We start from the raw sequence: 16,119 nt of genomic DNA on the forward strand, positions 1-16,119 counted from the left end.
GCTTACTATATCTAAAAAGCACAGTGTTGATTAAGAATAGAGTATTTGACGAAGCCTTTCAAGTCATGAAAATCTTAAAAATATACTAGATACTATTATTTGGGATATGTACTTGTATAGGAAAAAGGCAGCTTGAACTTCAAGTAAAGATTGTTTCTGGCTAAAGAAAAGACATTCTGGTCATCCATGCAATGTTTTATTTCCTATTAGGAGATAAAATACACAAAGCAGATACATCAAAATGAAACATTTGCTAAATATGTTGTAGTTTCACATAATGTATCATGGGCATTATATGATTTAAGAAATACGTCTAGGGAAGGAAGGCAATACAGAGGATGGAGAAAGGAGGGGGAAAGTATAAAACTAAAGATTTTTTAAAAACCCATAAGGAAACATGGTGTGAAAATGCTTTCTGTAAGAGCTGTAGACCATCTAACAAAAGCTCCAGTACCAAGCATTAAAAGTTTCCACGGGGTTGTTGATTAAGGAACCCAAAGATTCTCCCAGCGTTATGAAACTATTGCCATTGCCCTTGTTTGCTTCCTAGAAGTTGAAGGGTAAGACCCTGTTTCTGAAGTCACCTCATATTTCAGACACAGGACTCAAAGATATAAAGCTTGATCTGTTACGGTAGCCCTCTTCCTGAGGACAAGCTCTCATATATGGAAAGGACATATGCAAATTGCCAAGAGAGAAAAGCAATGGATAGTTCCACTCAACTGTAATGGTTACAAACCAGTTTAAAAGATAACCCCAAGGCTGCCATAGTGGCATTTATATTTTGGGGCAACCAGTAGCTTTCTCATTAGACTTAAGGACCACTAAATAGATAGGAACTCACGGCTGAGATTGTAAACCTAGCCAACTACCATGCCTGGTTAGGTCACGTGCCTCCAGGAGAACCTACCACTGTCATTTCCTAAATAGTGTAATTTCTAAATATGTCCTAAATACCTATCCTTATGCCCACAGATAAGTGTAGTTCTCATCCCTCATCAATGAAGTTTCTTTTTAAGTAGAAGGAGACCATTACAGAATTCCACAGCTGGTCAAAATACAGAACACAAATGACCATGTGTTGCCAAGTCCAGAGCTGTGCACCTATATCACAACCCCTATGGCTAAGGCTTACAGAACATCACAGAAGAAGGAGTCAGAAAGATTTTAACAGCCAGAGGATCAGGACATCTGCTGTGAGATAGTGTCTAACTTCTATATGTGACAGGAGAAATCTGTCATATATGTCTGCCCATGAAATCTCAACAATAAGGATGTCCCAACCAGATATGCAAAATAACAAGATCAGTTGACCATGCTGACATGGGTGGGGAAATCTCCCAAGGCCTTTTCTCTGGAGGAAAGGCTACAGACAATTAATGGCTACTAAGAGAGGGATAAACAACCTTATTTAGGGAAAACCACATAATACATTATCTAATCCAAAGTTGTGAGCCCTGTACAGGTACACATATAAGCAACTTTAAAAGCATTGATATAAATGTATTTGTGTACAGGAATGCAAGAATACACACACCCATACTTCATCACAATGTCAACTTGAGCTCCTGTCCAATAGCACAAAAGAAACAGCCCCAGAGGGGAAAATTGTGTGTGTGAATGAATAACTGATGCCTGGGGTCTATAGTCCCTTGATCAAAGTGAGGAAAAATGGGGACTTCTATTTTATTTATAAGATGTCAGCAATCATTATCCTATTTTTATGCTTTACATGACCATTTTCATCCCGTCCTCCCAAGGGTAATTTAAATAAGCAGGACCCAAAACTGTGATTAAAGAAGAAATAGTTGGACCTCACACATTCCTTGGAATATTTCTTATATAATGTCATTGATAGTTAGTCCCGTGCAGGTTTATTGCCAGTCCATTTAAGTAATCCCATACTGAGGGAGAGCACACATGCACATTTGTACCATTTGTTTTGCCTGTGTGAGCTGAAGAAAGAACACTTGGAAGCCTCATGAATTCAAGATACATTTTGGATGATAAAGACAACCAAAGGGGGATTTTGTTTTAAGCAAAGAAGTAGCATGAGGAGAAAAGAAGTGTCATATAAGTCAGAAGGTTGAGCTCGTAGATTGTCCTGGAATGAAGATAGATTGAAGAGCTAATACCATTTCAATTTCAGATGAAATACCAGAGGTAAATAATGGCAGCTTTCTACTTAACAGTGATATTTCTGAAAAAATTTACATATCCCTTAATGAAGGTTTAAGCAATTATATTATTGAAGGTGTTATCATCTACTGAGTGTTAAATTTCATAGTGTATCCTGAAATAGGTCTCTGAATGTAATTTCCTTTAAAATTGCCACATCAAGCTATCATTTTCATTTTTGTTACTTGTGCTAGGAAGAGAACTTTTTTTTTTTTGTGGAAGATGACTTTCAGAAACAGAAACCCTCCCGTATGGAGTCTGGATTACCCTACTTATCCCCTGTAACCTACCGTCCATGTGGGTGGTCTACTGTTCAAAGGTGAAAGCCTTCCTCCTTTCTTTAACTAAACCACAATGGATTCTGTATAGTACGTTTCATTGTTAGGAAAACAACACACACTAAATTACTTTGTGGGTCTTCCACTTTCTCTTCCTCTAAATATAAACTCAGAATTTTGGAATAGGAATTCTAGGTTGTTAGCAGACGGGGCCTGCCTCAAAAGATGAACAGACAGTATATATGGTGATTATAAGTTTTAATATTTAAATTTTTTGTGTTTATACAAAAAATGTTCATATTAATGAGTCACTGTGTCATGTTTCAGTAACTCATGTGTATGCTTTTTAAGGTTTTTCTTTCTGAGAATTTCATATATTTGATCAAATTCATTTTTCTTCACCAACTCCTTCCATAGCCTCTATTTTCCAAATTTGTGTAATTATGATCAAATATCCCAAAGAAAGGTGATACCTTTATTATTTTCATTAGATCTTCAACAACAACAAAAAACTACACAGAAATGAACATAGCAAAAATGAATATAGAACTAGATTGACATAGGTTGGGGCTATGTTCTCAAAGGATAAATGTGTGTATGCTCTCATGCTTAGTGCATTTGGAAATATTGAAAAAACCTTTTTCTTTTTCTTTTTCTTTCTTTTCCTTTCTTTTTTTTTTTTTTGTTTGTTTTTCGAGACAGGGTTTCTCTGTGTAGCTTTGGAGCCTATCCTGGCACTCGCTCTGGAGACCAGGCTGGCCTCGAACTCACAGAGATCCGCCTGCCTCTGCCTCCTGAGTTCTGGGATTAAAAGGTGTGTGCCACCAATGCCCAGCTTGGAAAATACCCTTTTAAACCATGTACATTAATCATATGGAAAACCCAACATCAAGTTCTTGTTATTGCCGCATGGCCTCAGTGACATGGCCTGAGTTCTTACTGATTTATCCATTGATTTCCAGAGAAGCAAATTCCAGGTGTCGGCAGCCTACAATCCACACTGCCAGAGAAGCTAGTAAACAAGGAGGACCCTAAGAGAGACATACATGGTCCCCTGGAGAAGGGGAAAGGGTCAAGATCTCCTGAGCAAATTGGGAGCATGGGAAGAGGAGGGAGGGAGCTACGAGAATGAGAAGGGAAGAAGAGGAAGGAGGCAGAGGTCATGAGGGAGCAGAAAGGTTGAGTCTCGCAAAGAATAGAAGAAAGGGTGTGTGATAGGTAGGGTTTTAGTTGGGGGGTGGTAGGGGAGGAGGGGAGGGAGAAGGGGACTGGGATTGTCATGTAAAACAATCTTGTTTCTATTTCAAATAAAAAAAATGATTTATAAAAAAAATAGAAAAAAAATTCCAGGTGTCAGTTAGGAAAGACAGGTTGGGTTAGCAAGCAGTTTCCTGTGTGTGGTCAGAGCCTCTTGGTGACTTCCCTCATTTCTAAGCCCTTAAAAAAATGACATTGAAGGAGACTTAAATGTTTGTCAGGGAGTGAGAGACTGTAGGAACACGCAGTCCTTGTGGGTGTTTTCATCAAACCCCTCCCTTCAGGGCTCGGGGAGCTCAGTGGACAAGGAAGTGAAAAGATTTTAAGAGCCAATGGGATGGAAAACACCATGGAAATGGTGTCTTCCAGACACACTGGTACTGATGCACATATGGACCCGTAGAGACTGTGGCAGCATGAACAGACCATGTTCAAGCCAGACATGGTCCAGTGATGAGAGCAGGGAATCCACACAATCTCCATCCGTAAACAAGATGCTATCTCCAGTTGACAACCACTTGCAAAGGAAAAGCCAGTTTTCTCCAATAGCATCTTACTGGGTATATAAACCACACATAAGGAAAGGCCCCACGTGAAGAAGTAGACAGCCAACAACAAAATGAACTCAATGGGATTTTTGTGGATTTTTTTTTATCATATTGCTTTGCTTGTGAATTTTTATAATCTGCTGGTTTTCTGTTTGTATACTATCATATGCCCAAAAGATTTCTTAGAGGAGGAGGCTTGAGTTGGATTTTAAAAAGCAGGATCTAGCCCAAGAGAACAGAGAACATGGCTGGCCAGAAATTTTAGCCAAGGCATTGAACAAAACCATTATGTAGAGAAAAAAAAAGGATGGACAATCTGTAGCTTAGAGATCCTATAGCATAGGATCAAGGAGAGAGGAGAAAAAACAGGTTCCAGGGTTTGTAGAACTCTCGATTATGGTGTTAGGGAGGTAACTTAGTGGGTAAGAATGGCTTGAAGATCTTGATTTGCATTGTCACCACCCTTATAAAATCCAGATGTGGTTTCACCAACATCTGTAACTCTAGTACTGTGGGGAGCCGAAACAGGAGGACAGTTGGAGATTGCTAGCTGCTACTTAGCTCCAGGTTCAATGAGAGAACCTGCCTCCTGAGAGCAAGGTAGACAACACTCCCAGCATCCCTCTTTGGCCTCTGCACACACCCGTACAGGTCTCTGTGTAGACACCACACACACAGAAACTTAATCAATTGAAAAACCACACCCAACATTTCTATACAGATAAAGAGATGAAATTTCAGTAGCAGAGAGGAGACGGCATTGCAAGAGTTGAAACATGGGAAGAAAAGGACCAATTTGTCCTTAGCTAGGTCCCTCTGCTTACACAGTGGATGATGGATTGGGAACAGCAAAGCTGGAGTCAAGAGACCAGTTATGTAGTCATTAAGAGATCCAGAAGAAAATTGATGAGTCTGACCTTAGCTGGAGGCTGGGAGGATAAAGGGATAATGTCACCAGTGAGCGAATGGGAACACAGATCCAGGCTACCTTCAAGAGATTGATTGGAGAAAACAGAGAATTGACAAGAGGATTCCCGGTGGCTCAGAAGGATGGATAGGTACAGCAGTATTTTTCACTGACTGAGAGGAAAAAACACGGAAGGGAAGCACGCTGTGTAGGCAAAAGACAATGAATGTCTTTTGGACAGAATGGTGCCTGGGGATTAAGAGAGTCCGTTGTTCCCACTCTTTATCTTAAAACAGATGTTCCTGTTCGGAAGAGTCTGTGCAGGGCTCTTCTTTTGTGTTTCTGGTGTCGTGGCTTCTTTACTGCCAATAAGGATAGGTAGGACGCATTTTATAGATATAAGTGGATACATCCCAGCTTCTTTCTTCTATAATAAATTTAAAAAATTGAAATCTTGCAGTCTCATACCTCACCACTTCAGGGAACATTTCAAATAATCTCTCAGTCTTCCATAGAGTAGATAAAGACCTTAAGCCCAGCTACTTTGAATAACTTGCTCAAAATTGTAAAGTGATGATTGGCTTTGGATTAAAATCCACTTATCTGACTCCTTCTTGGCTGAAGATGCCTTTCACGTATCATCTCCCTTTGAAAATGTATCAAGGGAAAAATTAAGCAAACACTTATATCTTAGAGATTTCTTGATTATGATATTTTCATGGCATAAGAAGCAGGGTGTAAAAGAGAGGTCCCAGGCCCGTATGGTGTGTTTGCGCCCAGATCATATCTCTTTTGTTTGTATAAAAGCAGAATGACTTCCTAAGTATTACTCCAATGTTGGAATAATGTATATGACTTTGACAACTGTCAACAAAAATATGCATTTAAATATCTATTACCAGTCTTTGTGAGAGCATCTGTACATCAGGATTTGTGGTGCTCCCTTGAAGTCTTTTTCTAATACTCCTTTGCGGGTGATATAACAAATATCCACTCACATTTTAATATCAGTAACTAGGAACATAGTCCCTTTAGGCAGATATAATTATGTCTAGAGGAAGAAATGTAGATACTTAGAAGTAGGTTTCCACAGTGTCCTCCTACATATGTGTTTCCTACTGGGCTGGACCCTGTCTCCATGCAGTCACTCACAGGCTGAATTCATAGTATATATTTATCGAACACATGCTTGAACAATGCTACACTTACATGGGCTTTAATTAGCTAAAAATCACAGGTTTGAGTTCCTGGTTTTGCTACTTGTGGAGTGGTGTGTAAGAGAACCAAATTGATGGGTTCTTGGGGCTAATTGACTGAGGAGTAGCTGCAAACCCTTAATGCCTGGAGGCAAAGGCTGGGTAGAGAGCATCAACACTGGCATTCTGAAATGTGGTATCCAAACCAGGAACCAGCAGAAATAAAGCATGCCAAGGAGCTGGGGTTTAATAAGACATGTGCAGTGAGCCAACAATATGGCCGCCAATATGGCCGCCAATATGGCCGCCAATATTGGCTCAACCTTCAAATGTAGGTCTGACTTTTCCACGAATCAGTTGTCTGCAACCTGATGTCTGACATTAATTCCCTGTGTCACTTTGCTTTCTATAACTTCTCCCACTGTGTCTATAAAGTGAAGTCCACAGAGCTCAGAATAATATATAGGCTCTCTTATCCTAAGACCTCAGAGAGTAATATGATTGATGTCAAAGTACAAGACAGCAAAGAAATTGAGGTGAGACATTGTTTGGAATCTTAGCTAAATGTTACCTATTGTTTAAGATAATTATTCTTGACTTAGTAAAATAAAATGGTTGTATATTCAGAGATCTAATGGTAGAAATTGCTGCAAATATTATAGTTGCCCTAAGGCATTTCTTTTTATAAGGCCATAAACCTAGATATAGCCGAATTTTCAATATTCCTACTGCTTTATGAAATCATGATATTAGATAAAACCATCAACATTTAAGACATTTTTTGAATTATTTCACATTTTTATTGCCTTCCCATATCTACTCATCTATTTTGTTTCATGGTTATTTGGCCATAGCTGAGTAAGACCATATGCACCCTGACTCGACGAGGGTCTACCTAATCTATAACATATCTTAAGCCAGCACTCCTTTGTCAGATTTTACAGGTTCTAAGATGTGGTTTTCTTAAGAATTACATGGAGAAATTATATTCTTTGTGCATGTCACTTGAAGAGCCAGTTCAGGGCTAGACAGAATGCACTGCACATACAAACCATGTCATAATCTCCCTAAGACTCTCCTCATGAACAGGGGTCATCAAGCATTTTGAGTCCAGTAAGGTCCCCAAGGCTGTCACAGTGGAAAATAGTCCAGCCTTTTGTTCTCTACTAGACATTGGGTACAAACAAGCATTTTATGAAGAAGCTCAAAATGGCTGATAAACTTGACTTTAAATTTTTTTTCTTTCAAAACACTATTAACTGTCTTATAGCTGGCTGTATATGTGCTTTTTCACCAACTGCAGTATTTCTTAGACTAGTATAGCCATCAATAGGTGTGTACTACTTAGATTACAAACGTGAGAGTTGCTTTCTAGCAAGTTTCAGCCCAGAATTTCTTAGCCTTGCACCTCACAGATGCCTTGCAAAAACACTACGTGCTAAAGAATTTGTGAGTGATGCTGGCACCTGTGTATTGCTGGGGAAGGGGTCACTTTCCTCATTCACAGTGTAAAATCTGCTGGCTATTCTATCCCTCTTTCAGAGTAATTGAATTGCTCAGCCATACGCATGCTGTGTGAGCGTAGGCAATTCTCTGTACCTCCATTAGTCCTGTTAGTGAAATGAGAAAATAACATAACTGGGCTATTGCAAGAGTCAAATGAGCTACATAGTGATAAATCCTGGTGCATATTTAATTTCAGTAGAAGCTTAGTATGGAGTTTCTTCCTCTTGATATGGTTTACATAGTTTGTGAGGAATACAACTGGCAGAACAAACATGACTTGTTAGTTGTACTGATAGAGCTGACAAAACAACTACCCGAGATACCCAGCTTAGGACTTTGCACCCCACTCAAATTAATTTGGCTGCCTCTGTAGGGAAGCTGAGCGAAATTAAGAACTTGCCAATACTTTTTACCCCAATGAATAGCAAATAAGTAAATCTTCATGAGCTACCAGTGAAATCAATCAGCCAGGTAACCAATTTAGTGACTCCAGTCCTGAGGATAGAGGAACATTAGGAGGAGGAGGAGGAGGAGGAGGAGGAGGAGGAGGAGGAGGAGGAGGGGCTAACTTGGTTTGATTTCTACCATCACCTAAGGCCTCTGCTTGGGTTCCCTTTTTAGGGTTAGTAGAAGAATCAAGGCAGAGAATTTGCATCAAAGTTCAAAGGCTGGGCGTTGGTGGCACACGCCTTTAATCCCAGCACTTGTGAGGCAGAGGCAGGTGGATCTCTGTGAGTTCGAGACCAGCCTGGTCTATAAGAGCTAGTTCTAGGACAGCCTGCAAAGCCACAGAGAAACCCTGTCTCGGAACCCACCCCCCCCCAAAAAAAATGCTAAATGACTTTACAAAGCTAAAACCATTTCCTTGTTTAAAGACATCATTGAATTTTCTTTCATTAGTTGTTCCAGATCTTGCACCCCCTTCCTTGCCTATTGCACCATTCCTTCTAAAACTCTGGAGTCAGACACTGACGTGGGAACAAACCAAATAACTTTATCATTCAGTGTCCCCGAATAACTCCCCAGCTCCTGTGGTCAGTAACTTCTCAGCTTAAAATCATCCCTTAGATGTTTTCAAACTATTAAGCCTTGCTGCAGCCATCCATACTTCCGTATGTATGTATGTTTTGGAGTCCACAGAGAATCTATGAAGACAATCAAATTTGTTACAAATCGTTCTTGGACAGAGCTGATCGGGAGCATCAAGATGGATTTCACAGTTCTGTATCTAGAGGAATGTTTAAAGATAAGATGAAAGCAGGCTTCCTATTCATCACACATCGTATATTTGACTCCAGTCTCCCCCTCAGGCTTTAAATCAATGGCATCTGGCTCTTGCTACGTAAGAGTGCCATTACTTGGTGTACTCAAAGACAGTCAATGTCAGACATGGCAGCCCTGTTTGATTAAAAATTAATTAAGTAAAGTTATGTGCATCACAGCAGCGTATGAGGATTGCTGTATGGGTCGGAGACCTACATTATTTCTATAGCAGGGACGGCTGAACTGGGAGGCTCTCTGTGGTCATGATGGATGCTGACATGAAGCAGCCTTTCTGATTTGATGGCAATAGGATCACAAAGCAGCTAAACCTTGATGTAGCCCAAGCGTGTCCTCTTCCAGGATGCCTGGAGTACATAATTGTTTTTATGTGCATAACACCACAAACACTGGGAACCATTTTCTGTGAAATAATTGTCTTAAAAAACTGATAATTTTATAATTACCAAGCAGATAATGTAATGGAGCGAAACTTAGCTTGTCAAACTATCATTTGTATTTCTTGAAATCCGAAACACTAGCACAAGTTTGGTTGTCTAAGTCAGTTAATTCTTTTTCTCCCCCCATTTTATGAACAGTATACGGTTGGGATAGCATGTAAATCCCAGCTCCCCCCCCTTTTTTGAAATTGAGAAAGTAGTCTTTGTATTTGTCAATCAGGTGAATTAAACGATATGCTAGTGACACATATAATCTCCATTCTGGCACTGTTTCTTCCTGTAGCGAAAACGATTGGTTTGTATGCCGGTGGGTCTTCTATGGACAAGGCCTTAGGAAGCACTGCTTCTTTAGCTGAATCAGAATTACACAGTGGAGATTTTCAGACCATATACTATCTTGGTAATTATCTGACAAATTTTCTACCATGCTGCATCTCATCTGCATTTTGAAAGCCTCCTCCTGCACTTTTAACCAACAATCGGGGGGTCTTGAGTTACATGTAAAATAACATGGGCCCCAGGTAGTCTTGGCCGGATAGACTAGCAGTTAAAAATGTTAACCCCAAACATAAAGTATGAGGCATGTGGAGTTTGAAGGATCAGGTTATTGTTTGATCATAAGCGTGTTACTAGGGGTTCCTAAGCCTCAACGGCCTCACCTGTATAAGCAGCTCAGCACTGCAAATCTCTGTAAGATCTCATCCTATAAAGAGGACCAGCTTAGTGCAATGCTTGCTGAACAAGAGGTGGTTGATCAATGTTAGCTGCAAATAGCGGTTGTCTCCACAGTGGAATCTGAAATGCCACTTTATAGAATATCCATAAAAGCCTCAAATTTCCTGGACAACAAAGGACCATACTCCGAATATTTGTCCATCAGAGGCTTCTCATGCTACACACATCTATCAAATGCAGTGGGCCAATAATCTTTTGATTATGCTAAAACATAAATCAATGTGTTTGAAGAAAAAAATACCTTGGCTGCTCAGGGGAAATTATTGGATCATGCAACTTACAAGTGAATGTCCAAAGGTCAATCTGATTAAAAACATGCCTGGATCCAGGGGCTTGCATCAGTCTATCAGTATCACCTGGCTCCACCATCCATCAGCGTTCTGTCTGTCTGTTTTTCCTAGATTGCTTTTCTCAGGCTGGCTTTGCTTTTATGGTGGCAAAATTGAACATCTGCAGTACCAGGCATCTGTGTTGCTAGTATAAGAATCTCAGAGGCAAACGAAGTTTTCTGTAAAGAATTCTGAAACTGAGGCTTAATGGTGTGGCTCTCTCTCTCTCTCTCTCTCTCTCTCTCTCTCTCTCTCTATATATATATATATATATATATATATATATTATCCATTTTTGAACAACTCTCATGGCAAACTCAGTGAGGAACTCTGTAGTTTTCAAAGTTCAAACATGAACATACCCTAGAAACTGTCGTGGATTAACTCTACCCAAAGCACTCAGTCTTGAAGGAGGCAAAGACAATTTCACAAAAGACAGCAAAATTCTATCATCGGGAATATGGAACCCAAAATGAGAGACTTTCGGGGCTCTGGCCTAGCCTCCACTTCTCTACCATTCTTTGGTTGTGGAAATGATGTAATTTAATGAGAATAAACCCAAAATTTGGCTCTGAGACCAGCTATTTCGCTAAAGTAACTCTCAGATATTTTACGACTTGCTTTGCATTTGCAGTGAAAGAGGGCTGTCTTGTGTTAATAAAATATCAATTCAGAAGTCATCAACGATAATATAAGTTTGATTTTAGTTTTGCTGGTCTAGACCAGAGTCAAGTTAGATAAGTAGAAATAAGCAATGACTGGTGTTAGAACGTCAACTTGGCGACGTTTCTGAGGGGATTTTACACTTAGACTCTCTTTATTGCACGATAATGACACTATGGAGCTTACAATATGGATGCACTGTAGTTCACTGAATCAATAAAAATCATGTAGCTGTTAATGATTTCAAACTCAGCGTGCTAAGCAGAACTTGGCAGAACTAGCAAGTGGTTCAAAGTGTTAGTGTCAGAGTTAAGGACTTCAGCGCTCAAGTCCAAGTCTGACTGTTTGGGTGGTGTGTGGCCTTGGAAGTGATGTCTCTGGGATGCAGTTTCCTCAGATGAGAAATTGGGTAATAAAATACAGTCACCACACAGTGGTGATGGGGAGTTGAGAGCACTGCCCGGGAGGGAGGTACTGCTTTCTTTTGCATTCTTTAAGCCATGCCTCTGCTATTTCCTTCTCCCAGGTGCCTAACAAGCTCCGCACCCCCACCCCATAGTCAGTCAGTTAATAATTCTTGTTGGCCCCTATGGTACCATCTATTTTATGATCATTGTGTTCTCTGAGATGGTATCATAAAGGAATCAATTTTACCCAGACGAGAAGGGCAAATGGTGTTTTTATGAACTGCAGTTGCACTGCCTTCTTTTTGAGCTTGCAAAGGAGCTCAGAGAATGGCGAAGGCCAGCTCTCCGGCTCGGCAGCTCATATGGTAATCACTGCTGATGTTTCAGTATTTTTTGAAGGCGTTTTTCATCCTGGGTACCAGTCCTCCTCCTCTTATCCCCTGGCTCATTCCCCTAATGCAACCTGCTTTTTATCATGGGAAATAGAAACAGAATGCTGAATTCTGAGGTCAGCGGTTAGCATGGCATAATCAAAAGACCAAAGCAGTAAGATTTACCTTTAAATTATTTGCTAAATTACCGGCATTCTTGCTAGGTAACTGTGGGCTTTATTACTGGCTCTTTCCGGTTTGTGTCACTGGCTATAAAATCAAAAACAAGGCAACCAATGGCCTCCTTCACATCCTTGCTGTGAGGGTTAAACAAGACACGTCCACAACAGGAGAGTTGGGATCCAAGTGAAAATTCTCACTATGATTTGTGTTATCATGGGTGTGTGTCTGTATATCAAAGGTTTGGATCGCTGTGTGTTCTGCTTCCATTTCTCAAGTCCCTGACATGCTGAGGATCTCTGCCAGATGGCTGGCTGCTCTGCCAGCTGTGTCTTGTTTTGTCACTGTAAATACGGCATGCCGCAAACAGGGAGGCTTTGCTTATAATCTACCGTGCCTTGTCCTTTATCTCTTGCAGCTTGAGAATTACATTGTGGAAAATATGAAGTCGGAGATGGCCCAGATACAACAGAACGCGGTTCAAAACCACACGGCCACCATGCTGGAGATAGGAACCAGCCTCCTGTCTCAGACTGCAGAGCAGACACGAAAGTTGACAGATGTTGAGACCCAGGTAGGTCCCCAGGGCCCTGAGTCACATACTCAACTGGAAGATTATTCTGAAATTATCCTTTTGTTTACTCCATAAACACGGAGCATATTCAGCATGAGGCTTGGGGAAACATACATTTTTTTGTTGTTTATTGGCAATAACAACAATGATAACAAGCTATGCATGGTTTTTTTGCATTAATGAGGGTGAGTATATTTAGCTTTGTATGTGTTTGCAAAACCAGAGCAGCCAAGAAACCCTAATCAGTCTGAAGTTCAAATAAACACTGCAGCTACCAACTGTGATATGACTTGTGTCAAACAAAATAGCCGTGCGGGTAACTGGTATCTTTGATGGTCATTTTCGACCTGTCTTGCTTTATCTCTGGTAATGCTCTAGAGACAGTGGCCTCTGCAGTGGCCTTGTGTGTGCAATGGATTGAAAGGAAAATCCAGTGTGCATTGAACAGGAATGGGCCTGAGTCTGCACATACCTGCATATTTGAGTAGAAATCAGTAAAATGTAAGGATGCTTTTTGATTGCCATTGTCATCAATGTCACACTAAAGCCATACAAGATAATCTCTTAGTGCTGTTAGGTGGTGGCTACTGTGTATTTGGACAGAGCTATTCCACCGGAATATCCAAACGTAGTTGATTTCTCTAAGGCTAAAAAAAATGTGTACATGTAAAGATGCCCAGGCAAAAATGGTGGACTATTTCTACTTTATTTCATCTGTGTCAGAATCACTGCAGATCATATGATTACACTGAAAGAGAATAACAAAGATGATTTATATGGATAAAGCATTTTATATAAAATACAGGTTGCCTGGATACAAAACACATTTGGGGAAGCCACTTCATGCCTGCAGCTAAGGAAGTTGCACTGATCTCTCTCACTAATATGATTATACAATAGGGACTCAAAGCTGGAGTGCTCATCCCTCTTCCATTGATTAATAGTGCTAATTACTGACAAGTGGAATTAAAACATAACAGTTGATCATACAGATTAGGGGAAATACTCTTTTTCCTCCTGTGGATCCTTACGAGATCCACACAGAGTCCAGGGGATAGGAACTATAGCTCCTAACTAAACAATACAAGATGCATTATCACACAGGGCAAGCATGCTGAGCTGTACAGTATTGGTTTCATGTATGACATCTATGATTATATTTTTCTCTTTATTTCATTCAGAGAGCTTACCACCTGCTACAAATATTTTTGTGAGTTCAAACCCTTAAAGGCTTGCTGGTAAAGGTGCTTTTTGCCAAGCCTGAGAACCTGAGGTTTTTCTTATATGGTGGAAGGAAAGGATTCCAGCATGCTCTCTCTCTCTCTCTGTGTCTCTCTCTCTGCCTCTGTCTCTCTCTGTCTCTGTCTCTCTGTCTCTCTCTCTCTCTGCCTCTGTCTCTCTCTGTCTCTCTGTCTCTCTCTCTCTCACACACACACACACAGAGAGAGAGAGAAAGAGAGAGAAAGAGAGTTTTATTTTTATGTCTCTACAAACTCTGAAGTTTGATGCTATGCAAGTTTTTAAAAGTAAAACTTGTTCTGCAATCTAAAGGCTGGGAGATACTTACTTTTTAAAAGACAGTACAGAAAAGCCAAAGACAAAATAACACACCCTGTGTGGAACAGTAAAAATTCATCATAAAGACCAAGTAAAGCTTATTGGATATAGCAAGAGCATTTTTCAGATAGATAAAATAAAAAACAAAACAAAACACAAATACTTCAGAATTACCAACAAGTGGCAATGAGACAGGGTATATTCTACTTTACAAACTGAACCCAGTTTTACCTTTTCTTATTCTTTCTTTCTTTTTGTTTTGTTTTGTTTTGTTTTTTGGGACAGGGTTTCTCTGGCTTTGGAGGCTGTCCTAGAACTAGCTCTGTAGACCCTGCTGGCCTCAAATTCACAGAGAGCCACCTGCCTCTGCCTCCCGAGTGCTGGGATTAACCACCCAGCTCTTATTATCTTCTTTAGAACATCTTTCGGTCATTGACATTTATGCCCCAAACCTTTGTGAAGCAAGTGTGTATCCACATCACCAGGTGTACGTGTGAACTATTGAGACAGGACATGTTCTGTTTCAACATAACCACTGAAATGCACTCCAGTCTTGATGCAGGGTCAAGTTGACAAAATGACTACTGAAAGCTCAGTTCTTTTATATGTGATTAATTTCTAAGAATTTACAAGCTGGAGGAGCCTTCTGCTCTGTCCAGGTTTGTTCTTCTATTTCTCTCCGACATTCCCCTCACTTGGCTTAATACTTTTCTATTTTGCTTCTCACGGTTGAGCATCATGTAGCAATGGCTTAGCCCCGTTTCTGTGCTCTCAGACGATGATGTCAGAAAGATGAGCAACTTACTGCTTACTAGTCCTCTGTTGACCCCCTGGACTTGTCCTTTCACAGAAGGTGGAAGAACCATAGTTTTGCTGCAGGGTATACAGGCCCCCACATTCGGTGACCATCATAATCAGAAAAAGGGTCACAGTTTGAGCACACCTCAAAACACTGCTGTCCATGGGTGATAATGAGAAGCCCAAACCAGAGAAAGCCTGCTCTTCCCCTACAGCACCCCAGAACACCACTGGCTCTTATCTGTCCTGGCCAGCATCTGCTCTCCTTCAAGTTCCTCTTCTGCATAAAGGAGCTAGGATCAGGAACTATTCAAGTCTCCCTCCTATGGCATAATCTCTTTCTCACTTTTTCCTCAGGTAAATTTGGTGTAGAGGGAAGTATCAGATCAACAAACCTAGTAAAGTGTACTTTCAATCTTCTTCTTGGCTCTCTTTTAAGCAGTCTTGCACATACATTAACTATTAGTAGCAGATATATTCTATAGATGTATGTATTATTTTCATTCCTTTTATAAAGATGAGGAAACCAAACTAAAGAGTGATGCAGGAAGTCAGTTCTGATGAAAGAATTAATGAATATTTAGGTTGAGAACTTAAACATTTTGCCATCCAAATCTCCATGCTCCTCTTTCTACCAATGCTGATCTCTCTCCTCAGATTCTGGTTTATCTGCAAGACTTTGGGACAGTGGGTCCCAGTACAGAACGAAATTTATTTCAGACAAAGGGCTGTCTTGCTGGTGGGAAAGGCTAGCCCATCAACTCATTCCATTTTTACAAGTGCCAGTGACTTCATTACTACGGCTTTGGTGATGCCCTTTCCAGCTGCCAGCTGTGTCAACCATCGGGGGAAGTTCTTTAGATGGCATCCCAAGTTCCCTCCAGTCTCCAATAAGCTCCAGCACTGCAGTATTA

General features: G+C 40.5%; 1 protein-coding gene across 2 annotated transcripts in view; it reads left to right on the top strand.

Annotated features, from left to right (window-relative positions):
- LOC100774625 (angiopoietin-1) overlaps positions 1–16,119 on the top strand; it is a 227,388-nt gene that overhangs the window by 120,777 nt on the left and 90,492 nt on the right. For both annotated transcript variants that reach the window (XM_027431451.2, XM_027431452.2), the window contains exon 2: positions 12,695–12,850. In XM_027431451.2, coding sequence (XP_027287252.1) covers positions 12,695–12,850 — 156 coding nt within the window. The remainder of the gene's footprint in view (positions 1–12,694; positions 12,851–16,119) is intronic.

This window comes from Cricetulus griseus, chromosome 10, assembly GCF_003668045.3.
Source record: "Cricetulus griseus strain 17A/GY chromosome 10, alternate assembly CriGri-PICRH-1.0, whole genome shotgun sequence".
Lineage (NCBI taxonomy): Eukaryota > Metazoa > Chordata > Mammalia > Rodentia > Cricetidae > Cricetulus > Cricetulus griseus.